The 27,540-nt window shown below is 39.2% G+C and overlaps 2 protein-coding genes across 2 annotated transcripts; one reads left to right on the top strand and one right to left on the bottom strand.

The window, feature by feature from the left end:
* The first annotated feature begins 488 nt into the window (after positions 1-488).
* LOC113174379 (chromodomain Y-like protein 2) lies at positions 489-23,803 on the top strand. Its single transcript, XM_026378337.1, has 7 exons — positions 489-814; positions 9,268-9,874; positions 15,935-16,152; positions 19,834-20,006; positions 20,100-20,310; positions 20,438-20,581; positions 20,666-23,803. Exons 1-7 carry the CDS (start codon positions 791-793, stop codon positions 20,822-20,824), a joined length of 1,536 nt encoding a protein of 511 aa, XP_026234122.1. The 5' UTR covers positions 489-790; the 3' UTR covers positions 20,825-23,803.
* An 839-nt stretch (positions 23,804-24,642) lies between these two features.
* cmc2 (C-x(9)-C motif containing 2) lies at positions 24,643-26,619 on the bottom strand. The gene is made up of 4 exons (XM_026378338.1): positions 26,344-26,619; positions 25,302-25,415; positions 25,143-25,214; positions 24,643-25,032 (listed from the first exon to the last, which is right to left on the bottom strand). Exons 2-4 carry the CDS (start codon positions 25,380-25,382, stop codon positions 24,949-24,951), a joined length of 237 nt encoding a protein of 78 aa, XP_026234123.1. The 5' UTR covers positions 25,383-25,415; positions 26,344-26,619; the 3' UTR covers positions 24,643-24,948.
* Between the last annotated feature and the right edge of the window lie 921 nt (positions 26,620-27,540).

A 27,540-nucleotide genomic window follows, 5' to 3' on the forward strand; every position in this document is an offset into this window, starting at 1 on the left:
ATTTTAGACATTTATACATGTCAGTTCCGTTATATGAGTGAGCTGAGTTGTATGTGTGCTCAGTGTTTTAAAAATAAAGCCCCACTGTGTCCTTGTTGGATGAGATAATTTTATTAGGCGCATCCGAGCGGCTGTGAAATAAAAATGGAAATGATATATAATATTTAATCATTAATAAATGTTAACCATCAAATACTGTGAAAGTGAAATTTCGTGATGAGACACAGGTCTATGGAGAGGGGTAGCAAACATCAGTGGTTTTGATATAGTTTCCAGCAGGTTGTCATTTTTTAAGCTTGATTCCCAACGAATCTAAATGGAGGTTAGTTCAGGTTAGTCCTGGTCATTAAGGGGGACAGGTAGTGGGTCATGGAAAGGAGCTGAGGGTGTGTGTGTGTGTGTGTGTGTGTGTGTGTGTGAGCACAAGACATCTAGCATATCATCTCCCACTGAGTAGTTAGATTGCAACAGAGCTCGGAGTAGCAGGGCGCATGGAGACCATCAGGCTGTGCAGTCTGAGCCGGGGACTAATTTTCAGTCCTCCACCGGGGTCCGGGTAAACAGCACCGCCCCGATGGTTGTTTGTTTTAAGTGTGGAACGATCCATCGCAGAGCGCCGGGCTCGATTGACACTGTCTGCTGATCTGCTGCTGCGGATTGCTCAGAATAACAAGGCTGCTCGCTAATTCCCGTCTATCGGGGCTTTCGCCGAAACACCGAGAGAGTAGGGTCCAAAAAAAAGCCAACAAGGCAGGCAAGACCGCCGCGCCGCCGGAGTCCGCACCCCAGAATGGCTTCAGGAGACCTTTACGAGGTAGGAGAAAAGCCTGTCCAGGGAAAATGCTCTGTAATATTGACGAATAATGGAATTAGGAAGTACAGGGGAGGGCGTCGCGCATGTAAAAAGCGGTGTCCTAAGCCCTTTAACAGGCGAAACTAACCCTTCTCAAGCTTTGGAAGACAAGGTTGAGACGTCTGTGCTTCTACTTTATGCGGCTTCTGATGTACTTTGACATATTTCCTCGTCCCTGTGCTGAGCAGATAAGATGATCTGTGCGAGCTGAACTCCTCAGTCTGTCGCCGAGTTGAAAGTCGTGGTAAAGTGACAGCAGCGCGGAGCGGACGGACATGGTGAATAGCTGCAGACGGAGAGATGGTTCTCAAGGTGCGCGTACATGCCAAAAGAGATTTTGTCATCACAGCCTTTTACAGTGGTGTTGACTGTTTCGCAGGCTGTTTGGCACATACGATGAGAGAGCGGTTTATTTTTACCCAGCGCTGTAAACAAGTCTGTGGAGGCTTCTTCCATGGTTCATGTGGGAAATTGGTGAAATGATGACTCCGACCACGTTGGGCGTAAAAGTTGCCCAGATCGGCGGCAGGAAGGTCACGCTGCCCTCGTCGCGCAACATCACTCTGGAGCGAGTGCCAGAATTTGCATGAAGCCTGGTTCCCACATCACTTTCACTGAGCCAGGCACTTAGCTACTGTCATTAGCTTTTGTTTCCCTGATGTGGTGGGAGATGTTTCACTTCACTTCTGGTGGTGACAGAGAGAGAGATGGGGGGTATTTTACTGTCCGATCACTTCCAAGCACAAATAAACAACATATTTATAGTTATAGTTTATTTTTTATGGAGTAAAGTTCACCGTTTAACATGCCACAAAAGTCCCGGGGATCCTCTTGTGGGTGTTGATAGTAGATAACATTATCTGCTGAATGCACTAACAAACAAGGGACATGAGTCAAACAGGACAGCTGTTACCAAACATTAGATTTAATAAATAAAAAGAAGTCCACATTAAACTCTGTCTCTCAGTTTCCTGTTCTCACCAACGTGTCCACATGTTCCTCTGTTCTGACTCCACAGCTCTTTTCTTCTTTACAGTATTTTACAGCACCGGTTGAACTGCATATAGTTACTTCTGTTTCTTTTAAATTCACATTTTCCACATTTTCACATCTTTGAGGTTCAAAATCTGAATATTTTGTGCCACCTCCAGGTCATATTGTTCAGTAATTCATGAGTTGGGGGAAAAACATTCACTTCAGCCGCCAGCGTAAAATTCCCATTGACATGAAGGCAGCATTAGAAGAATGAAGTAGTAGTGAGCAATATTGTACTTTTGTTTTTACTTGATTGAGGACCCTGTTTCCACGCAGGCTGATGGTTTGATGTGAAATTCACTTTCAACACTCAAGTTGATTAACAGAAGTTTTGGACTTGATAGATGGATAGTTATGAAAAAAACAGTGTATATATGAATAATGGCATCTCTTATTGTTGGGGTTTACAGTAGCTAATAACTGTGAAGAGTTTGTTTCAGCTTTAATAAACTAGCTAATCATGCTATGTAGATGGGGAATTTTTTTAATGGTGGTGTAAGAGACTGTTTGAAAAGTAGAGGCACTGACATTGTTGGGTTGTGGAATTTGATGTACATTGTAGGATGTAATTACAAAGTTTGGCTTTAGAAATAAGATGTAGCAGTGGGCAAAAATAAGACCAAATAACTCATTTCACTACTCAAAGTGGGCCAAGCTCATGAGCTGAGAATACGCCGCATATTTTTCAAAGAAGAAGGCCATCCTGACATCACTCGTAACTTTCTAAAATATGTTGTGAAGCAGGGATTTTGTTCAGTAGCCATTGTTACAACAAAAATACATTAAAAATACATTAAAATACAACTTTTGTTAAGAAGATATTGGGGAGTCAATTTGGACTGATCTACTTTGGGGTGAGCAAGCAGTGATCAGAGGCCAACTGCTAAGTGAGACTGGTTGAGACCACGACTGAGTGCTTAAATGAATGCATGTCTGGTATTGTTCAGTAGTGGGAAAGAGTAAATATTTGACCCTGAAAATATGTGTGAAGATTCTCAGTTTCAATCATTCAGGTGAGGTTAGAGACCCCAAAAGGATCTGAGTTCCATATTCAGTCTTTAAGGTATCAAAAATGACATCAAACTCTGATGTGTGAAAGCATGTTTTTCAAAATAAAGGTAAAGGTGAGGCTGTGTGCTGACTTTGTAATGAGGCAATGGATGTGTTGCTACCTAAAATGTGGCTTTTGAGCATCAAATACGTTCCTCCTATAGCCTTGAAATGTAGATTTGAACAATGGCTGTACTTGAAAGATATTGTTTATAAAACATTGTATTAGTGATGAGTTTCATTCATTCAGCTTCTCTTGTTGATGACGGTCCCAAACAACCGTGTATTTTAAACTTAAGATTCTGCTTCAGAGTTTCTCTATCATGGACACACTGATGCTTTGTTTGAAGATCTGTAGCCACATTGAACCTTGGTACAGATGTCCATAATGCCCAGAGGATTGGTTCTAATGACGAAGTTGGCCTCCTGAATTTACATGTTGTGTCAACAACAAATCAAAGCTTTCATTCAGAAAAATATCTTAACATCCAGCTCACAGATCGCACTGACATCACAGTGCCCAGATGATGAATCCATGACTTTGGTGATCCCAGTGTTGACAAATTAGAAACTTTCTTCCTTTTAGGATGCGTTTTGTGAATTAAAAAACTGCTTAGCAACAACCATAGCAACTCCAGACCTTTACTCTTCTCTCTTGAGTAGAGTCACCAGTATCCCTCATTTAATGTGAGCTCACGGCTGTGGCTCTCTGTGAGTGGTGCAATTTGTTCAGTGGTGCAGATGTTGGTGCAGACCCAGCATGACTGATAGATTTGTTGACGTGTGCTCTTTTGCACCTTTAACCGCGCCCAAAAGTGATGTCAGTGTGCATTACACACCTGTCCTGACATCGCTGACAGACTGCTGTTTGTTTTTCTCTGTAGATTTTGAGTTGGAGGATGCTGAAAAGGAATTTAGCTGAAGGAGGATATGCCCTCCTCCACTCTTCCATCTCACACTTAAGCACTAAGTGTTACTAAACCTTTCTGGTCTCTGTGTACGACTTGGCCCTTCTATCTGCCTCCTCCACCTACTTTCTTATTTTGTCTGCATGTGTCTCTGCTGTAATGCTATATAGTTAAATACACTGTGCAAAATATGGGGGTGACTCAGAAGGACTAATTAATTAACACCAATTTATAGTGCAGTCTTGGATGTCAGCCCTATAAAGCATCAGAGCAACAATACATGTTCTCTATGTGTCAGATGTGATCACGACATCACATCCGTAATCTTGTTTCACTTACTGTCATAGCAGTGATCGCAGTGGACATTTATGATTTCAGCTTGTCCTCGGACGAACTCACACGTTGTTGCATGTCTCTTTATGCATAAATTACTAAGATCTGACAATATATTTGTATTATTATTTCCTATTAGTAACAGCAGCCATCTGTGTGCAAGTTGATTGGACCTTTCAAATGTATTAAATACAGACACAGTCACAGCCACAGTTGACTCGTCCAGTGATGCACAGTTGTTGCGTTCGCAATGCAGACGTTCCATGAGGACACTCTTTTCTTCTGCCCAGATCCTTGCGGGCTTGGGAAGAAAACTGCAAACCAAAAAGTCTAATTTGTATTTCTCCCATCACTATGTACCAGCATAACAAATTTGTAGAAGAAAACACAAGTAGCACAAGCCGATGAAATTCTTCCATAGCTGCCTTAACTCTGATGCACATCAGCTACAGTGGCTACATGTTCAGGCTCTGTAAACTCAGTTTAAGGTTGTCCTTTTAGTAGAGGTTACACTGATGGACCGTTCAGATGACAGCATGCTGATGAGTGGGAGTAGTTTATACACCAAAATGAGAACAGAGAAAGACAACAAATACAATGCAACTGCAAGATGGAGGTTTGCCTTTTACAAACACTAGAGCCAATTTACATATAGCTAATGGTACTTTCATGGAGACTGTGTCAAAATTATGTGAGTGAATTTTCTTGTGTTACATTTACTGTGTCTCATTATTACATCTTAACACCAGGTTTCTATTTCTAGAAGCCATTGTTCACCAAACAGAACTAGACACACAGTTCTTTCTACCCAGCCTCTAGTCTTAAAGAAGTAGTCTGTAAATATTGCTTCATTCAGTCTCGATGTATAGAGCAGTGATAGGTGTCAAACAGCTCAGTGAATGCAGCACTGCATTTCTCCAGCACACATTATTAACTGTTAATATTAACTGACTCCACAAGAAAAAAAAGATTTTGATATTACACAAGTCTTAATGCACCATTACCTCGATCCATCCCTTTGTTGGGGAAATTGAGAAGACTGTCGTCCAGTAAAATGCAAAAAATGTCCAATATGTACACATCACCATTTGATCGCTTGGTATAACAAGTCGTGATCGACCTAGATGACTTTGTGCTTAATCCCAACTGATTCGCTTTGTTACCACAGTTGTTGTAGAACCAAGTTTTTCTTTTTATAAATTACTTTTTTATGTCTTTATGTCTTGTGTGTGATGACAGTCACAATTGTAGCCTGTTATTGGTCTGTTACAACAGATAGTTAAGGCTGTTCATTAAAATATAAACAAAACATACTGAATTTCTTGTAGTTGCCTAATTACACATCCAGCAGATGTGGAGCAACATTAGTACAAATTTTGGAGTTATGTTTCTGGCCACCTGGGGAATGTAAGTTCAGGATTCACAATCGTTTTAGCTTATCATTGGTATTTATTTACTCCTGAGAGAAATACATGCTTAAGCTGCTACTTGAGCCACTATGTTTACCAGCTAGTTGCTGATTTTAGTTTTGATTAGAGCTCTTTCTGTTGCTGACAAACAAAAGAGCTGCTTTTTACTTTACATCTAACCAAACAGGTTTGAAGCGTGTCCCCAGTTTTATGCTAAGTTATTTAAAACATTTATAGAATTTCAAAGTGAAACCAAAACTGGCTTCACGTGTCTATAACAGCTGACATGTCCATTGTAAAACTGGCTGTCTATCAGGAAGCAGCACTGCAAGATGTAATTAACACAAATATACTTTGGGAAGGTGGTAACCATATTTGTTTTTGCTTACAAAATGTGTTTATCCTTTATTAAATAGCAGTTGAATTTGGACGGTCACACTGTCGTGGTGATAGCCGTTGCTTTCAGGGTTTTTGGTTGTATTCCAGGCTTTACTGGATTAGAGTGGTGCAAAGCTCTGGAGTTGTTGGGCTGTTTTGGCTTGGTGGGCTGGCTGACAGATGAGTATGCCCACACATAGCTGGTTTCAGCCCACAGTCCTCTACGGTGTATGGTTTGTGATTCTTGTGTGTGTAAAACATGCACACGTTCCTCAAAACAACGATATAAGTTACCCAGAGAGAACTGGGGTCTGTCTAGCAGCAAAGATAAGGAGTTATGTTTGATCCCCTCTGTTCACGTTTCATTTTAAACGTCAGTATAGGTGAACACACAGTGCAGCTGCTATCACAACCTGTCTTCATACGGATTTTGTCAGATGACATCATGGCCATAAACTAACAATTTGGTCAGCTGCTCATAGCTGTCAAAGTCTAAACTACCGGTACTTCATATTGTGTTGTTAGTGTTAGTTTGTTTGTTCTGCTGGACAGATGGTGGCTGTGAAGTACAATGTTGGTTTCTGCCATTTTTCTATTGTTCTGATGTTTCACTGCGACCAGAGGTCTCTGGAACAAAGACCTGAAGTGTCCTGATTTGTCCTTATGAAATGTAACACAAATAGTTAAGTAACAAATGAAAAAGAGAGTTTCTCTGTTAAGAAAGGTTAAGGAAGTATTTATTAAGAAAAAAAAAACCTGTCTAAAGTCAGCAAGACGTTGGGGGGGACGAGTTTCTGGAGATGTCCAAAGTACAAAGCTGGCTTTACTGTTTGGTCATCATGCCAACATTACTGGTGATGGTGTGTCAGAATTTATACACTGCATGTGACGAACACAGTGTCCTGTGGACTGTGTTGGAGGAGGCTGATGTGCCACATTTACTCGTCCTCTGCAGCTCATCATCAAGCATCAAGTGTTTCTAAACATCTCCAGTCTGTGTACATAAGTTTAGCCCAAGCTTTCTTTTTCATTCTCCTCTTTTCTCTGCATGTCTCTGTCTGCAGGGCTGTCAAGTGTGACGTTCTCTGGGACTGTAAGCAACCTAATCGTCTGTTCGTTTCGGTGACACCCCTGCAGCTCACCCATCAAAGGCTGTTTGCTCTTGTTAATGTGCATAGCGCATCTGAGAACATGAGGAGCAGTTATTACCACAGTCTCTGATGAAACCTTCCAACTATTTTCTGTTAGTCCTGCGGCTCAAAACCACGGTGCTTCTACAGTAAATGTCCTATGATTATTGTTTCACATGCTCTTCCTTGGGCTCCTGTTGTATGCTGTGTGTGAGTCTTTAGAGTTACTGTATTGCGATAACATCGGAGGAGCCTTACATGATGCCGCAGGATATTATTGTGTTACTCTTTTATAGTATGAGGTATAGGTTTGTCTGCGTCAGGCAGTGATAACAAACATTGAGCATAAACATCCAACCTAAAACCTTCATGTTACACATCTGAGATGTGCCAACAGCGGTGCAGGTGTTTGTAAAGGTTGGGAGTGGTGATGCTGACAGGTTCTGCTGTGCTGTGTCCCACATGTCTTGTATTCTTTGTGATGCGGTGATCAGTGTGTGGCTGTGTGTGATGTTTAAATTACTGTTGTTGATTTTACAATGGACTAGAGGTATTGCATAAAGCACAGCTTTCAAGTCCCGTTTTTCCTGCTCTCATTCTGAAGTCCATCTTTTTGTGTTAGTATAAAATGTTAACAGATGTCTGTGATTTTCTTTTAGAGGAGTCGAATCATCAAACATTAGAACATCCAGGTGCAATCTGATCATCAAAGTTTAGCAGTGAACATTATCACATAAAATGTTATTACAGGGCTCAATAAAATGTCACCACATACACTACTCTTTAAAGTTTAGGGTTACTTATCAATTTCCATCACACTCCCACTCTCACTACAGTTACTGCTCCCACAGAGCTGGTAGTAACATTCGGAGGCGCACTGGCTACAGGCTGCACCTCTCTCTCACTACATGTACAGTCTCCCGCTGCTAACAGCACACATCTGCAAATTAATCAAACTACCTAGGTGACTTGTTTTTTATTGTTGGGTTGTGGCTACCAACCCTGACACTCCCCCTCCCTTTCTCTCTTTCACCTCTGATGTGCCAAAGCTAGACCGCTCCTTGTACAAATTCGTCATAATCATCTAGTCTGATCACTTTCCCACTGACAGAGCCAGCACTGAAAACAGTTTATTTATTTTTTTGCATGCGTGATCTGGACCGACAGCTAGAGGAGTGTGAGGGGTATTTGTTGAAAGTGTAGTTAATTAAGTTTGCTCTGCCAATATATTTCTCTCTTCAAAGGACGGAGGGATGTCTGTGAAACTTCACCTTGAGTGTAATCAGCATCTAATTAAAGTGCGAATCAAGTGGAATGCAATCAAACTGCATTGCAAAGTAACAACTCACACTATTATTATTTGAGTGATTAATCACACACAGACGTTGTGCTACATAGCATCATCAAAATTAAGATGATGGAACAAATCCTCTGTCTGTGCAGACAGAATATAAGAACGTGCTGTAGCCACTGTTTTCTTCCACTGAACAAGAAGTTTGAAGTTCATCTTGGAACTAAAGGTTTATTTTAATTACATTTATATTAATTAAGAATTTGAGTTTGTTTGTGTCACATCTTTAAATTCTCTGTTGTATTTTAGCATTAGTTACAGTACGTAGGCCCAACATAAATGTATTATGCACAGACTGTTGTAGTGTTGGGTTGACCTCAAAATGCTGGTGTATAAGGTTTGTTGTTGATAGCAGCCTGGAGCTCATGTCATCTCCACTCTGGCGTCTTATCTTTCTTTTACAGGGAATTAATCCTAATCTTAAAGTTGACGCATGTCACAGAATGTCCTTTTTTAAAAGATTTGACACTCTCCGAGGTCTCAAAATAAAAATCAATATCTAAAACAATATGTAAGAAGTAGAAAGGTTCATCATCTAAGAACTATGAATATCAGTTTAAAGGAAATTTGCCTATTAGTTTTGATTTTTCTTGTCTGTAAGTTTAGAAAACTTGCTTGCTGGGGGCAATTTATGAAAACAACAACAACAAAAAAGGATTTTTCCTCTGTGGAAAATGAATATCCACAGCAGATGTCTTTGCTGTGACTGAGCCCCTGTTATGATATGTTTGAGATTTTATGGGAGTAGGAATAGATTCATTATTTTCCTAACTAACTCAAAATTATTTTAATTTCCTCTCCATCTGTGTTCTGTCTCCAGGTGGAGCGGATTGTGGACAAGAGGCGGAATAAGAAGGGTAAATGGGAATACCTGATTAGGTGGAAAGGTTATGGAAGTAAGGAGGACACGTGGGAGCCAGAGCACCACCTACTACACTGTGAGGAATTCATTGACCAGTTCAACAGCTTGAGACTGCACTCACACAAACGACCCAAAGCTCCAAAAAATCGCAGAGAAACACTCTTCACCACCCTCCCATCTGCTACAGATACGTCCAGAGCACGGTCTGAGGCCCGGAAAAAGAAAAGGACTTGTGGCCCAGCTGTGGGGGTTAGAGTAGGAACAGTTCTAGGGATTGGAGGTAGAGGGTCAGGACCCACTCAGAAGCAGAAGAAGGTGGGTGCGGGACCAGGAAAACATGTTTCAGGGGACAGAATAAGCAAAGGTATGACATACAAAGCGCCTCCACCAGGGGGGCCTCACTTTGTTCATCCAGTGAGGGATCCTCATAATGGACTTCAGAATGGAGAAATGGAGCCCCTCGTGTACAGGTCAGAAGCAAGATCACACAGACTGCCTTCGGATAATGTGGATGGAGAGTTAGGAGACATGTGTACCACTGGACAGCAATTCACCACTGAACTAGGTAAGATGTTTAAATGCTGAATGACATGAAGATTTAGATTGTGATGTATTTATATATATATATATATATATATATATTGTAAGGTTTCTACTGATATTGTAATAGTTTAGATAAGAATAATAACTTGAACAATTTACGAGTATGTCTTTAATATGGGTTTTGTGGTGGCCTTTCATGAACACTGCCTCCCATTAGAGACCATTGCTAGTTATAGTGAGACCAGCTTTTGCTGAACAGTGGGCGCTGAGGATACAAGGGACAATTACAGTGGTTCATAATAAAATGCAAGAGTAGCACACGTAGAGAAGAGGCATTAGGTTTCATCTCTATTTGTGCTACTGACTCATTAAAGTCAGTAACGCAGGAATTTCATCTGTTTGCTAAACATAAGCCACCATAAGCTACTCGACATACTAGAAAAATTCAAGGTGTAGATGGAAAAATAGTGTAAAGGGTTGAACAAGGTTTTTGTTTTTTAATTTTTTTTTGGCTCATGCTGCTTTTAGTGTCACAGCTTGACAAAAGATGAATTCCATGTCTGTGATAACATCATGACAGACAAGAGTCTGTGTACAGTACATATTATGACACCAAATCAAACATTTTCATGGGATCCACAAACAAATACTTTTTTTAAACTTTGAGAAAATCATAAAGTGCTGTAGTGAATACAGAATATAAACAGTAAAAAACAGATAAAGGAAATAAAGGATCTGTGAGAGATTTTATCAAGTTACAGCAGCTTGTGCAACAGAGGTTAGTCTGGGATTTCTATATCAGCTGATGTTGTCTTATACTCTATGGGATTAAAGAGCTGTGAGATTTATTATTATTGGGTCATATAAGCTATGAGTGTAGATATATACTGATGTATCTGTTGATTTAAAAAAAATTAGCCAAACTGCTGACATTAGTTTTCATTCTAAACCACAATGATCATACAGGTACTACAAGTAATCCAGGTACTAAACTGTTCCTTATAGACCAGGCTAAATACAAAGAAGGGATTCAGGATAGATGTTTTTATTAAATTTCCATGATGGTACCTCCTGTAATGATAAATCATAATTTATAAGACATTTTTATACAGTAGAGACGTGTGCTGACACACAGTGACACCTAAAGCTCTAACTAGGGTTCTTTACTGCTGGAACAGCTGATAACACCTTGGTGATTTTCACTCCTGGGTCACAGTCCAGGTCCTGCACCACTATAGTTAATAATTAAATATGGTTTAAAGAAGTAATCTTGGCTTATTTAACTGAAAAAGCAGATCAGAATGGTTGGGTATTTTACTGTATTTGTATAACAGCACATACAGTATCGGTGGTAGAATAAATATGGAGTCAGTCCCAATGTCTGCTAAGGAATGCTTTGCCCTCAACTGTGGGCGTCAGAAACATTTGCTTCCAAGTTAGATAGATAATATTATTTTATTTTTTCATTTTCCAGTGTACGTCTGGGTTCTCTGTTGTTCAAGTGCACAAAAGCACAAACTTGAAAACAAAAATCCCATAAAAGGCTGATATGTCAACGATTCACATATGGAATTTGTGAGGTGTTCGCTCATTTCTTATTTAGTGAATGTAAAAAGAGAGCTCTTCTTTGTGACCTAGTGGACATCGCCTTACCAGCTATTATGGATCCTAATCTCCTAATCCTTACACCCTCGGCTCTACCCATTAACCAGCTCCAAACAGTCATTGTCGACTTGCAAAAAATGTGTAAACCATGCCATTTGACATTGGAGATGCATGTTTGACCCCAACAAGTCATTTAAACTCTTGAAAAGTGGTGCTATATCACAAAAACTGAGCCCTCCCGTGAATAGGAATCAATGTGCCTATGGTACATCAGCATTTCAGCATGTTGCACAGTTCTGCCACAGTGGTGTAGATGCTGGACACCGTGATATGGCTAGTTAGCTGGTTAACAGTGCACCATTTGCAAACAGCACCCTAGTGAAGCACTGAGTCCACAGTCTCAGCCTCCTATTCTGCAGCCAGTTTAAAGAACTATCAAGAAATCCCATCTCACCAAACCAATCCCTGTTTATGGTCTTTTCTGTTTCTGTTTGTACTAGTACAAGACCAACTGGAAGGTCAAGTTTTACTGATTTTTGAAGCACCTGCAGGGCACCTCTTAACTGCATAAATCATGTGGAAATCACTGGCTGAGACTCTCATTTGGCACTTTTATGTAGTAACAAAGTCTCCACTGAAAAGCGAGAGTTGAAAAGGATATTTTAAAATATCAGACCCAGAGTGTTTGTTTTCAGGGCCCCGCATTTATATTCATGTTTTCACCCTTGATGTCGTTGAGTGAAATGTTAAAAAGCTTCACATCACTGCTTGTGTTCCTGAGTCATGGTATGATTAATTGGTGGGTGATTGTTTGCTACTACAGCTTCACAAGATCTTCTTAGATAAATGACTCATGTATTTATTAGCTTATGGTTCTTTTTTTCTAAACTCGTTTTCACAGAAATACATTTTATATTTCTTTACATAGACACTCAAAGAAAGCAAGAAAGTCCAACTCTGTTTATACTTTGAAAGCCTTACATATTAATGCAATCAAAGAACAATGAGCCCTGCTGATATCATGCAGCGAAAACACCCTCAAATAACACAGAAAGGCCTTAAAGCTGTTTAGGCATTATAATGACATGACTCCCAGCTCTAAGTATCAGACAGAACAGTACTACAAATCACTAACACGTGTAAAATAATCACTCTCGTGTTGTATGTATACTTCAGACAGCACAGTGTATGTTACACTATTACTTCACCTAAAGGGCATTTTAACTGTATAAGAAATAAGTTTTTTCTAATGAAGTTCTGCTTATGTATTTGTATATAGCTTGCAAAGGTTTCCTGCTGCAGTAACATGAAAAATACACAGATCTTCTAAACTACTTATTGCACAAATACTGTATGAAACATCTCTTTCAGCTTTCAATAATTCATAGAGTAACTTTTTTACAAAGATAAAGATAGCCATAGTACAGTTGATGCTAAGTATGTTTTAATTTGCTATTTATTTTTTTAGGAGCCTCACCTATTTAGGTAAATGCCAAACCCATATAACACTTTACTTTAGCCAAACTGCCAATCTGTTCACCACTACAATAAAACACTTTAGAGAGATTTGCCAATTTATTCAAAATAAAACATTTTGTAGTTTTGCCTCTTTGATGTGACACTGCAAACTGTGATCAGGTGCATTCAGTTAAATCTCGTTATATACTGTATTTCAAGAATTGGTTGGAGTCCATCTGTAGCAAATTGAATAGACCGGATGATTCAATTCAATTCAATTCAATTTTATTTGTATAGCGCCAATTTACAACAGAAGTTATCTCAAGGCACTTTACAGTGTAAGGTTTAAGACCGTACAGAAAATATTTATACAAAAAATTATAGAGAAAACCCAACAATCCCATTTGAGCAAGCTTTAGGCAACAGTGGAGAGGAAAAACTCCCTTTAGAGGAAGAAACCTCCAGCAGAACCAGGCTCATAGTGGGCGGCCATCTGCCTCGACCGGTTGGGGTGAGTGGAAAGAGAAGAGAGAAAAGAACGGCAGGCAATCAAAAACAACAACAAGCAGCAAGAACATTGGGCAGATGAACTGGATTCTGGAGATGTACAGCTCCAGGCCGAGGATACCTGCAGAAAAGTACAGAGAGAGGGAGACAGAGAGGAGGAAACACAACTAAAAGAGAAAGAAGACACAGAGTTAATGACATGCAATGGTGGCATTTGCATTGATACAGGAGAAAGGAGAGAGGAGAGGAGCTCAGTTTATCAGTAGAGGTCCCCCAGCAGACTAACCTATATCAGCATAACTAAGAGATGGTTCAGAGTCACCTGATCCATCTCTAACTATAAGCTTTATAAAAAAGGAAAGTTTTAAGTCTAGTCTTAAATGTAGAGACGGTGTCTGCCTCCCGAACCTGAACTGGGAGCTGGTTCCACAGGAGAGGGGCTTGGTAGCTAAAGGCTCTGCCTCCCATTCTACATTTGGAAACTCTAGGAACCACAAGTAAACCTGCAGTCTGAGAACGGAGAGTTCTGCTTGGAAGATAAGGAACTATGAGGTCTTTAAGATAAGATGGAGCCTGATTATAAAGGGATTTATAAGTTAGGAGAAGAATTTTAAATTCAATTCTGGATTTTACAGGGAGCCAATGGAGAGAAGCTAACGTTGGAGAAATATGATCTCTCTTGCTAATTCCAGTCAGAACTCTGGCTGCAGCATTTTGGATTAACTGGAGGCTCTTTAATGAGTTATTGGGACAAACTATTAATAATGAATTACAATAGTCCAGTCTGGAAGTAACAAATGCATGGACTAGTTTTTCAGCATCACTTTGGGACAGGATGCTCCTAATTTTAGCAATGTTTCTTAGGTGAAAAAAGGCAGTTCTAGAGATTTCTTTGATGTATGATGTCACATGCTTTTAATAATAACTCACTTACGATATCCTTCAGAATCAGAAACATCCTGATCCAAACTGTTCTGACAGTGGTCAAACTGTAAGAGACTGGATTTAGAATTACATACAAAGTGGCTCAGATCTGATTTCTTTTTCACATTAACTTGACTTTTAAGAGCATCTAAAGGACAAGACATAGATGTAACTGTTTGGGCAGAACTCCAAGTACTGTGTTTGGCAAACACCAGCCTAATAATACCATCCCTACAATGAAGCTTGGTGGTGGCAGCATCATACTGTGTACTGTTCTCAGTAGTAGAACAAGGAGACTATTCAGAGATGAGCAACAAAATCCTGGTGTAAGTTTCTAGAGACTTACTTGAGAAGACTACCACTCAGAAGTTTGGGATCACTTGGATATTTTATTGTTTTCCAAGGAAACACACATTAACTACCATGCTTTACTAAAGGTATTAAGCCCTGTTCTAGCATCTTTTCATTTGTTCTGCGCCTCACAAATGTTCTTCTGTTTGACCTGAAGACCTCAAACTTGGACTCATCTGTAGATAACACCTTCTTCCAGTGTTCCAGTATCCCATGTCTGTGCTCCTCTGCCCATCTCAGTCTTTTGTTTTTATTGGCCAGTCTGGGATACGGCTTTTTCCAGCATCCTGAAGTCTCCTCTTCACTGTTGATGCTGACACTGGTGTTTGACAGGTGCTATTTAGTGGAGCTGCCAGTTAAGGACCTGCGAGGTGTCTTTGTCTTAAACTATAAACTCTCTTTCTTGTGCATCGGGGCCTCCCACTCCTTTTTCTGTCCCTGTTAGAGCCGGTTTGTGCTGCTTTCTGAAGGGAGTAGGTAACAGCAAAAGAAATGTTAAGTTTCCTCACAATTTTTAGCATTGAGTAGGCCTCCTTTCTAAGGACAACGATAGACTGACTAGTCTCTAATAAAAGTTATTACTTTCTGCCCATTTTGAACCTGTAAATAAACAACTGCTAATGCTCAGATACTATACTAGACTAAACTAAAGAATGGGGCTAAGTATTATGTGAAGTGGCAGTGACGGAGCTGGGTTTTATCCACACTTACGTCTACATCAGAAGAGACTCATGGAGTAAACAACCTGCTGTGAGTAGGGGCAGGCAAATTTCCTCAGCTGTCAATCAGACAGCGCAGTCCGAACAGATAAGCAAATATACTGTTTACACAAGTCACATCAAGCTCTGTATATTGCTTTATCACAAACAAGTCTGAAAGAACCACAGCTTCTAAATAGTCCCCAGTTTAACCATGTTATGTAAACCACGGCTCTAGATAATGATTGAACTGGTTAAAATGAAAATTAAGGTTTGTAGTTTACATGCTATTAACGTTCAATGTAAACGTCCATAAAAGCTTCATTCAGCTTCACACACATGATTGTTATGGACATTTTCATTTTCAAATAAGTGGTTTATAAAGTAGACTAACATTAAGTGGTGATAAGTTAAAAAAATCACTTTAGTGCTTATTTTCCTTGGTTTAATAAACCTTTCGATAGAATTGTATATTTAGCAGTATATAACCCAGTCCTTGAAAAAAACATTGACTTGTTCGTTTGTCCCTCTCATGTCAGGCTCTTCTCTGGCCAATGGAAAGATGCAGCTGCACAGCTCAGTAAAGCGGAAGCTGGGTGAGGAGAAAGGTTATGTGTTTGACAAGCGGCTCAGGTATAATGTGCGACAGAACGAGAGCAACTGTCGATTCCGAGACATCGTGGTGAGGAAGGAGGAGGGCTTCACGCACGTCCTGCTCTCCAGCCAGACGACCGACAACAACGCATTGACGCCAGAGGTGAGGAGAGAAACATCCACCCGTATGATTCCACTGCTTATAGATACAAATAACCATTACCCATTAATCCGTTACAGTATGTGTTTCTCTGACATGAACTGAAAACCGATGTTTAATTTTAAAACTTTTAGATGCTGTCCCAGTTGCTACGAAGTTGTTCTGTTTAGGGGAGAAATGAGAAACGTTTCCTCAGTAGCTGCTGTAGAGATGCCCTGGAGCTATGCACTAACTCCCCAACTGCTTCAGGGGAGCTTTTCACGAGCCAACTTTAGAAAACTGGGGTTTTATTTGACAGCTGTCGGCTGTGACTGAGTTTAGCTCATGTATGAATTAAATTTGCTGGAAAAAAAACCTGTGTACTCAGTTAAAGAATGTTAGAAAATAGCTTTTGGGCTGCATCTTTAGTACCAAGACAGAGTTTCTTTAAAATGGCCTCCTGCAGAACAAGGCTTCTACTAGTGGAATAATTAAGGATACATAAAAATCTGGTGTTATGCCATCTGTTGTTATTGCAGCAAAATGTCAGATGAACCAGTGAAGAAATGATGCAGCAAGTTCATAGAGGAGAGCGTCATGTAATTATTCTTCAAATGGACCAGAGAAATAACACTGACATATCAATTCTAGTGTTTTTAAGGAGGAGTAGTGACTGTTTAACATAAGTTATATTTTCTGGATGTTAAGGTCAATGATCAGTTCTGTTAGTTTTTTACAAATTTGATATATGTTATAAATACCTTTTATCATAGATTTACTTCTCTTTCTTGCACCTTAAATGTCTCTGTGAGCTGCTTAACAAGTGAATTTCCCCACTGTGGGATCAATAAAGTTTGATCTTATCTTATAATAAAAATGTTTAATTTTTTAAAATTGCTGAAACAGAAACCAACAAAAAGTAGTTTGCTCTCTGCTCTTGATGATTCACTTGTTGAATTGGCTGCCTGCAGGGATGTACCAGCCTGTGATTGGTTGCTCATTTTCACACTCCAATCACCATTAAGCTGGATCATTTTAATGTCCAACTCCCCAACTGCACTTTTGAATGGTCGTCAGTCTGTGCAGTGTTTTGATCATTGCAATCCTTTGCATTCACTAATCATTTCATCATTGATGTTGTTGTACGAACAGTTAGTATCTTGTCCTTATATTATTGTTGCACCTGCACACAAACTGAAGTTGCTCATATACAAATTAAACTCTTTATATCATTTAAAACATTATAGTATATAAGAATACATTTATAAACTTGATACTTTTATATATGAAAATACAGTTTTGAATACATTTTTACTGATTCCCTAGAGTTCCATTATTATAATATTATAATGGTGAGCTTAGCCACAGATCATAGCAGGTATCTCCTTCATCCAACTCTGGCCCATAAATTTAAACAACCAGGATTTTCCTGATGTGTCTTAGATCTTCCACAGAGGCCGGTTCTGGCTTTGATACAGCACCGTGTGCACGGCAGCCTGTGCTTCACAGACACTGAAGTGGCCTAAACTGTGCATGCACATGTGTATGTACTTTCATGTGTCACAGTAAGCCTGTAAGCTGTGGGCTTATCAAACAGCTCTAATAGCACCTTCCCTGTGTCACAGTCTTTGAAGCTCCAGGAACAAGAGAGCCTGAAAATGTGATTACTGAACAGCTGTAGCAGAGAAAATCTCCCAGTACATTTTCCATCCAAATACCAAATGCTTACATTAAGTGAGGAAGTCCACCGAGCTGTTCACTGAAGCTCGCTCTGTCACCTCTCTGGCCTAATGTGCTGTAGCTGTCTCTTCCAATCCAATGCCGTCTCTGAAGAGTTTTTGAACATCTTGTGTCTTATTATTCTCATCAATCAACAGACTATAAGAACTAGTAACAAGTTAAAACACAAGTACACAAACATATTTTAAACATTTTCTACTTTTAGAAATTATTTAATTATGTGTAAACTATGTGTAAATTGTCTAGATCATGATTACACTGTTTTGTATAATTTCCTTGTCTAGTTATTAGTTATTTTATAGACAGTGTCTACAAATCCAACACAGCGTATGTATTCTTTATTCTTCCCTCTAATAAAGCAGTGATCAAAGGGGGGAGGGCTTTATTTCACTGCAGACATTGTTATAGAAGGAAGGCGCAGGTGTAAATATCACTAATACCAATAACACTAAAGATGGCTCTGCTCATTTCAAGTGTTACCGTTGTTGTTGTTATTATAATTATTATGATTTTTTTGTGATCAAATTGTCTCTTGAGAAAAAGACTTTTTGAAAATGTAGGAACACATGGACTGTATTCAAGCTCACTCTGTCTGTATTGCACTACATTTACTGTTTGCTGTTTTATTCTAGTGTAGTGAATGAATTGACAAGGGAGCAATTTCCAGAACAGTCGAGCTATTTCTGCTTTGATGAATCAAAAACTGTTTATGGCATCTGGAAACTAGGAACTACTACTCGATTTTAAAAACACATATGACTGGATAGGGAGCCAGAGCAAAGTTTCTTCTTCCGCCGTTAAAACCAACATCTGCCCATCTCTGCTTTATATTTGTTACATCACATGCAACCACATCACTTGCAGTCTCACAGACACATACACACAATTAAATGTGTGTAACACAGTGGACACATTATGTGCTTGGTGAAACATACACAATTAAGTTCACTTTGAGGCTGAATGGTTAAAATGGGCCAGTGGTGATAATCTGATTAAAATGCAGCATTAGACTGAGTGCAGACAGTGGTGTGCGTGTGTGTGTGTGTGTGTGTGTGTGTGTGTGTGTGTGTGTGTGTGTGTGCGTGTGCGTGTGCGTCCAGGGTTAGGGTTTCCAGACGATTCCTTATCAGGTCGTCTGTCTGACAGTGTCAGCTCACTGGCTTCTTCATCACCCGAAACGAAGCCTTAACACTTGTCTGGTGATGCTGAAAGATCCTCGGCTGCTATTAACTGGCAGAGTAAAGCTTGTCTCTCATCACAGACCCGTATATTGTTCCCATTTGATGAGGTGTCATATTTAAAATGTACATACACCGGAAGGCTGATCATTATTCTCACTGTTCAGTTAATGATGATAAAAACAATAGGAAAAGCAACTATGAGCATACAGACAAAGACAAAAGCTGCTCAGCAAGTTGTCCTGCAAACATTTGACCTGCTGATCAGAAACTAATATCAAGTGTCTAGACACAAAACCAACACCAAAGTCAAAATACTTTTTGATTTGATCAGTATATGATATTTATTGACAACCTATTACTGTTTACAGTCATTGTGATAAACAGTAACATGTTTAAAATGAGGATTAAAACTAGATGCTTAGGATTCAAAACAGTTACTAAAGAGTATGAACACATTCATAATAATTCTCTGTATCTCTGCACTTTGTGAAGCTCACATCGTTATATATTATTTTTTAAGTTTTTCTATATGTGTTATATACGTGATGATGTGCCACCTTGTGAATGGTGTTCCTCAGAGACACACGTTCTAGTCTCCATTAACTGTCAGCATCATTGGAATGGGAAATAAGCATTCTTGCAACCCTCTGCTGATGATCTTGTACAACAAGGCCTGTTAATTAATGCATGGAACACTTTCGCCCCACAGGTCGAACTAGACTGTCTCGAGTGCATTTCTCAACAAGAGCCCATAAACGCTGTCTGATACTTGTTTTCTCTTCAGATCATGAAGGAAGTGTGTCGAGCTCTGGGTAATGCAGCTGCTGATGACAGTAAATTGTTATTGCTCAGCTCCGTGGGGACTGTCTTCTGCAGTGGCCTGGAGCCATCCTACCTGATAGGGCGTCTGTCCACTGACCGCAGGAAAGAGAGCGGTCGCATCGCAGATGCTGTTCGGTAAGAAGAAGACTTAACACTTTAAACACTGACTATTATGATTTGCCATTAGACTTGACAGATTTTGAACTGATTGTTCTGTGACCCCTTTAGGGAATTTGTGTTGGCATTCATCCACTTCAAGAAACCCATCGTCGTCGCAGTAAATGGGCCTGCACTGGGCTTAGGGGCGTCCATTCTGCCCCTGTGTGACGTGGTTTGGGCCAGTGAGAGAGCCTGGTTCCAAACTCCATGTGCAGCCCTTCACCTAACCCCCTCTGGCTGTTCTTCTTACACCTTCCCCCAGATCCTGGGCGTAGCTCTGGTGGGTTCCTGCAATATCGAGGCTCTGGGCTTATTATATTTTACTTAATTTCATTCATCTTATAAGTACAAGATTTGCCTTGCACAGCATGTTAAATATTTTCCCCTCCCTCTTCTCCCATTGGCAGGCCAATGAGATGTTGTTCTGTGGAAGAAAGCTCACAGCACAAGAAGCGTGCAGTCGAGGTCTGGTGTCACAGGTCTTCTGGCCAACCACATTTAACCAAGAAATGATGCTACGTGTGAAAGAAATGGCATCGTGTAATGCAGTGGTAGGTCCTGATCTAGACTACTCAGAAGGCAAAGCTTTCTCTTGACTATAACCAAACGACATCTCCTCTCCTTCTGTTTAACAGGTTTTAGAAGAGTCCAAATGTCTGGTGAGGAGCATCCTCATGTCAGTCCTGGAGGAAGTGAATGAGAAAGAGTGTCAGATGCTGAAGCAGCTGTGGTGTTCAACCAAAGGACTGGAGTCGCTCTTCAGCTATCTGCAGAACAAAGCGTATGAGAAGTAACCATCCAACCCAGTAGGCCAGAGACAGTCAGTCAGTCAGTGTAGGTCTGAGGATACCTACAGAGAGATAAGGCTGTGACCTCAAACTGAAGGAAAAGTTGCTTTAAGGACCTTTATTGTATCCATCAGCAGAGTGGATTCTCTGAAGGTCTGCTTGCTTGCATCTCTACCAACAAAGCAAATTCTTTCACGATTATCTTTTGTAAAGTAATTTTTATTGGACCTACAACTGTCCAGGTGTTTCTTCTCTTTTTAAGGAGTCATAGAGCAAAGGGCCAAATGTGCATTGCTTAATTGCAGGGAGGTACAAAGTGTTTGTGTACCTGCGTGGGACATAATCAACAGGATGTATGAAATCGATGTATGTCTGATAGCACATGATTAAGTGATGATAATATATATATTAATATATATTTATTTCTTTAGTGTACATAACGTGCAGTTTTCAGGATTTCTTTCTGTTGTGCATTGTTTTGAATTGAATCGTAAACCAAAGTTGCATGAAGACACTTTCTGGCTCCTCACATGCACATTCCTTCCTCTCTGTATGGACAGATGAAAACTAGAAAGATAACCACAAACATTCATACAGATTGTGAGACAGATTCACTTGGATAATATAAGGAAGATTAATGTTTTTGCTTTTCATCTCACAAGTCATTGTTCATACTGCAAAAGTCTTTATTACACAGAACAAACATCATCATAATCACCAATAAACTGCTTCTGGAACATAAATGAAGATTAATACTTATGTGCTAATGAGTCTGGTGATGGTCTACATTTAGACACAATATCATCCCCACACTGTCAGCATCCATCCGTCTTTAGTTATTTTTAACAGCAACAAAAACTGTGGCCAGAATAAAATTGAACTTAACAAGTGATGGACCTCATTGAGGTCAGGATTATTTGAATGGAAATGCATCAGAGAAATAAATGGACAACACTGGAAGTTTCATCAATGTTGGCACTAAATATACAAATGTGTGTTAATCAGGTGGAATTTTGGCCAGAGTACAACATCATTTTGGATAAATAGCGGTACATGTCACGTGGAAAGATTTCATCCCATTAGTTTGAACTACATATTGCTGTGGTGCTTCCGCCTGTCACTGCAGATTGCTATAGTGTGAAATGTGATTGTTTTTCAAAAACAACAGCTGATCATCTTGTTATTATCTGATAGTTATTTATTAGTTGTGTATTATTTGAGCGCACAAAAGAGATGCTTCTTGCCGAAGTAACTATGTTGTGATTACACAAATTATCAGTGATATTGTGGATATGCAAGCGTTGTGTATCTGGAGTCGACGTTGTCCTCACCTGCATGTTGTCATTCGAGTCTTCAGAAGATGTTATATTTTGATGTGTATTATAGTTAAGGATCTATTTTGTTTTACCAAAAGCATATGTCTGTGAAAAAATTATTGTGAAACAAAAGAAGATTTGTCCATTTATGCAGTTGTACACATGCAGTACACAATAATAGATCATGTACGTTGTTCTGTGGAACTAATTGCATGTAATATACTGTACATATAAATGTGATGCCTGTCTGAGTACCTTGTATTTCAGGGTAAGTTTTGTACCAGCGGTGTAAGTATTGCTAGAAATGTTGGCAGTTTATTTTTGTATTTATTTGAGATAACTGTGTCGGATGTGCAGTGCCATGTGGTTTCCTTTGCTCCAGAGGCCCCCCGACCCTCTTCATTACCCTTTCTAAATAATCCTATAAAAACTTTGATGAGGTAAAGAGGTCAGGAAGGCAGATAATTTTGTATGTGTATGATTTCAAAACCAAAATGTGTGAACACTATTGACTATTGACACGTTTATCTTTTCTGACATTATCAAATTAAGTATTTTGTTGTAAATTATCAAAGACATGTCACATAAATTAATATATAATATTGTATTTGACATAGCTTTGTAAATATGAAGAGAAGATTCATAAAAATTACCTTTATTGTATTTCAGATTTGCTGATATGAAGCATTTAAGATGTATTCAATGGTCCATGAGGTTGTTTGATGAGTTTCAAACGTCAGTTTTAATTGCAGCAGTTGCTGTTGGACTGCAGGGAATAATTCATGGTTTTCTGAAGCCTTTTTTTATTTATTTAATCTAAAATCAACAAAACCAACATAATTAAACTTAAAGTCATGAAAAGGTTCTGTGTTGCATTGTATTGCCACTTTTTATCCAAACTTGGCAGATACATAATCAGTTGCAGAACAGTGATTCAGCTTACACAGTTGGTCATGTTCTCAGAGGCAGTCTGACAAGTTTGTGACCAAAAACTTCCTTATCCTTAAATAATCCACCATTTTTTTAAAGAAATGAAAAACCTCTCTATGTTAAGTGAATATCCACAGCTTTGCTTGGCTTTAGTTACACATGAAGAGGTGAGAAGGGCCTATCTGTCTACTGTTTGTACCGCATCTCTGAATGCAAATCACTCAGGTCCACTGAGCGTTCATCACACTGATCCTTAAGACAGGGTTCTTTATGTATTTATTCATTTATTTATTTGAATTTGTAACATATTATGGATTATTTTCATGTGTCATGTCTCACCTGTGAAAGAAAATGCATTTCTTTACTTTAACAATGTGTATTTTGATTTATTGGTTTGTCAGATCTAAATTCCCACCTCAGCTTTGTGTGAAGTGTTGTTGATAAGAAATTTGAATTCAATATGAACAGGTTTCACAAAAAAACTACTGATATTACATATATTAGATGTTATATTGGTATTTTATTACAACTGACAGCAGTTTTGACAGGTTTCTGTGTTGCTCATTATAACCATATTAATATGTTTCATCTCAAGTATGTGTATGTTATTGTTCATGTTTTCTTCTCTACATTGTCTCCAAGCACACCTTAGGGTGCCTTACAGTTTAAATATCTGTCCAAGATTGATCCATACATTGTGATGGGTAGAGTTCCTTCAAATAAAGAAACAGTACTTTCACTGTGTGCTTTATTTGCCCCTCTATACCTAAGGTAATATTAGGTAATAATTATTTAAAAGAATGAAGAAGAAACTGAGCTCTTTGTTTATTATCGCATATTTCAGTGCTGTTGTCTTTAACGCAGTCTGAGATCTTTTAGTATAATAAAAGTATTGAACTGTATTGTTTTTGGTTAGGCCAGTCGAGGACAACAGAAGCAGTTCTAAACTGCATCTTATAGTTTAATTCTGCGCAAGCGGAGCTGGCTCAGGTGTTGTCTTGTGACCTAAATGTGAAATTTGAGACATGAGCCACAGACAGCTGAAAAAACCTCGAGGTCATACAGAGCCAGTGTGCATCATTTGATAACTTGATCCAGCCATTCCTGAGCATGAAGGCCAGGAGATGCAGTTAAAATATCTAAAAAATTAATTACTGGAGTTTAGATTCTCTCCACAGGTTCATCAGGGCTTCTACAGACAAAACCCCTTCAACTATAGGCTCTGAATTTTCCATGTGTGTCTTAAAACATCAATCAGGCACTGGTATGAATACTAAAAGAGGTTTATCATGCTGTAACAACTGCTTCAGTCCATGTTGGCTATAAATACATCAATCGAGTCACAATGGAAGAATTGTGACAAAACTAGGGGATGGTATTCTCAAAATGCTGTAACTGTGGAAGATATCCACTTAATGGGATGTATCTTCAACACTGAAGAATAATATTGTCTCTCTACATTTTGCACAGAGGGAGAAATATGGATTTAGGTCCCCACCATCTAAATAAGAAGCACATCTTGGAGGCCAGTATGGCACTGATGACACACAATTAGCAAAGTGAGACTGGATTCTTAAATTAAGTCATAATTATACTTTATTTAAAAAAGAATAAAGTTGTTAAGAACAATACCGTCCTCTACTGAAATAAACTCTCCTAAATATTGGCAATGTTCAGTTATGCATGTTCATGCTGAAAGAATCCTGTTTGGGGTCTTCTTTACGTGCATCCATGATTCCTTCAGGTGCCACAACATTCCTGAGATGTCTTGCAACCATAATGACAGTTGAATGAAAGAGCACCCAACACTGCAACACTGCACTGTCCCAGTGTCTTTCAAGTATACTTTCAAGTGCCAGTGTCAAAGTTGCGGTGAAATGCTCTTCAGAAATGCTCCTTGGGCCCTTCTTTCAGCCTCCTTTTCATCTCCTGTGCATGTCGCTTGCTCTGCTCCTGCTTTTCCAGTCTCTGATGAATTGTAAGCAAACAAAACACAAATTGAAAAAATGCCAAAAATCTGTAGTTTCAGCTCTTGTGTTTTACAAAGTACTAAATAAATAAATAAATAAATAACAGACCTCTTTCTTCAGGCAACGGCGCATAGCGCGGTCTGCATCATTACACTTGCCAAAGAACTTCAGGACATTGTGCTGCAGGTGATAGGAAACAAGATTTAGATTTTTTGTTTTCTGTGCATGCAAAGCACTCGGCAATATGAGAATAAAAAGGTGACATACCTCTGTGTGGCACTGCCTCAGAAGATTTATTAATTCATTGCACTCATCCGTGTGCAGGTGAGGGGACAGGTCAGAGTGCATTCTGAGTTAAGGAGTTACTACTGCAGTATCACACTGAAAAGACAGAAGAGGAACAATAAATTACTATTATTCACACAAGAACATCTTGAAATGCAGGTAAGTGTAAATTGGCTACTCTTTACTTTAATTACACAGGTAATTGAAAGTTGTGTTTACATGCACCGCAGTAACTTGGTTACTGCAAAACTGAATAGATGCAGCAGATTTTAATAAAGACATTAGCAATGATGTCACATCATTGAATATCTGTGTGTTCCCCACTCTACTAGTCAACAGCTCTTGATCTTACATCTTCTCTGATCTCTTTATTGTGAGGCATTAACACAGCAACATAGTTTGAATGTGTATTTTTTAGTGTGAAGGCAGTTCTGACCCACACCTTCATTGTCATTACACTGAACTCCAGGTTTGCTAACACGTGACCCCAGCTGATGTTTAGTGACATGAGAAGTGTAGTGTTGCCATTAAATATTTCACCATCACTCAGTGTGGTTGATGAGTGTTTTTAAAGGTCGTGACTATTTGTGTTTTATTAGCTTAGAAATGTTGTGACTTTGGGAAAGGTTGAATCACATTTCATGATCAAAGCAGGAAACTGCAAACAGTCCCATTACTTTTACCTGCAAATGTGTTAGCTTCCACTGTGTCAACTCAGCATTATTAGACTAAAAGATACCTACATGCCTCCATATCCCTCTCCATCCTGAGCAGTCTTTGTGATGTGGGACTTTGTTTTCCAGCGGACATTTAGTTGCAGACACAGAAACTGATAATACAATGTTTTTTAAACTACATGCATTCACCCTGAGTCCTGTTTCTGGGTCACATGCAGAGAAACTGTTACCAAATCCCTCTGAGATCCTGAACCAAACTAATACATGAGTTATGTTAGGATAACATATATCGACAGGTGAACAGGCTTTGACATAGCACTTGTTGTAGATAACAGTAACATCCTTACCAGTAGAAAAGCTGTGTTGTGTGAGTAGTTTTCCAGAAGCTTGATGAAATGTTAGTTAGCTAAGTGCTAGGCCCCGGTTAACGTTAACACAACTTAAATCAATGTAAATACAAAGCAGTACGCAGAGCTTCCTCTTCTTTCACGTAACACGACGACACCCGTTACTGTGAAGTCGCTACAGTTTCGGCTAAATCAGCTGTCGTCGTACTAATATGAATAAAACCTAAAACATCAGCTGTGACCTGTGGGACACAATGACTTGTACAACACTACTCTTCGTTTTCGTAACTGTTTAGCGAAAGGAAATAGATTGACAAGACTTGACAGCGAATCAGCGCCCGCCTTTCTCCTCGATTCACCAATGCCGTGCGTTCTTATTGCAAAGGGCGGGACTCTTAGCAGATGTTTACAGGAAATACAAGATTATTCCCCCATACGTATTTCCGTTTTTGCTTTTGTAAACCAATCGTAAGCAGTGTGACTGCTTATTTATTTTATTTAACATCGAGCCTATAGAACGGCTAATATAGGTGAGGGAATTATTTTTTATGAGATCCTTCACATTTTTAATCATTTGTTTAAACATACATAATACATAAAGCAACACACAAAGCAAACAAAAGAAAATTAGACCCCTCCGATGAAAAGTAACATCATACTTCCCTTATGTTACTAATCAATGTACGACATTGTTCATATTCTCTATGCTTAAAAAGAATCAGAACTGCATACAATGTACCAGAGTTAAAGTTAAAGCACTTTCTAATGGAGAGATGCTTCCAATTGTGTTGGACTGAAGTCAAAATGTCTTTGAGAGCTGTTGTTTTTTTGTTTTTTGTTTTAAAACCAGTGGGAAAATATGTACACATAGCAGCAAAGGAAGCCACAAAATAGAACCACATAGATGTGACACTAAAGTGTAGTAGATGAACAGTGTGGTTACAAAAAGACTGAATGTAGCTACAGCAGTGAAAGGGAAAGTTGCAAACAAAATAGAAATTACAAAAAACATCTAGATTCAGATTATAGCAAGAAGAAATCTGGCATGTATGTTTCATAGGTGGATTTGCACCTTATGCCTAAGGGCCAGGTGAACCTTATCCTATAGTCACACCAATACCACCACCTGAACTTTGTGACCCTTACGTTGATATACTGTGGTGTTGTGGTTATCAAGCTGTGTGTGATTCATTCTCC

The sequence above is a fragment of the Anabas testudineus genome, chromosome 3, assembly GCF_900324465.2.
Source record: "Anabas testudineus chromosome 3, fAnaTes1.2, whole genome shotgun sequence".
Lineage (NCBI taxonomy): Eukaryota > Metazoa > Chordata > Actinopteri > Anabantiformes > Anabantidae > Anabas > Anabas testudineus.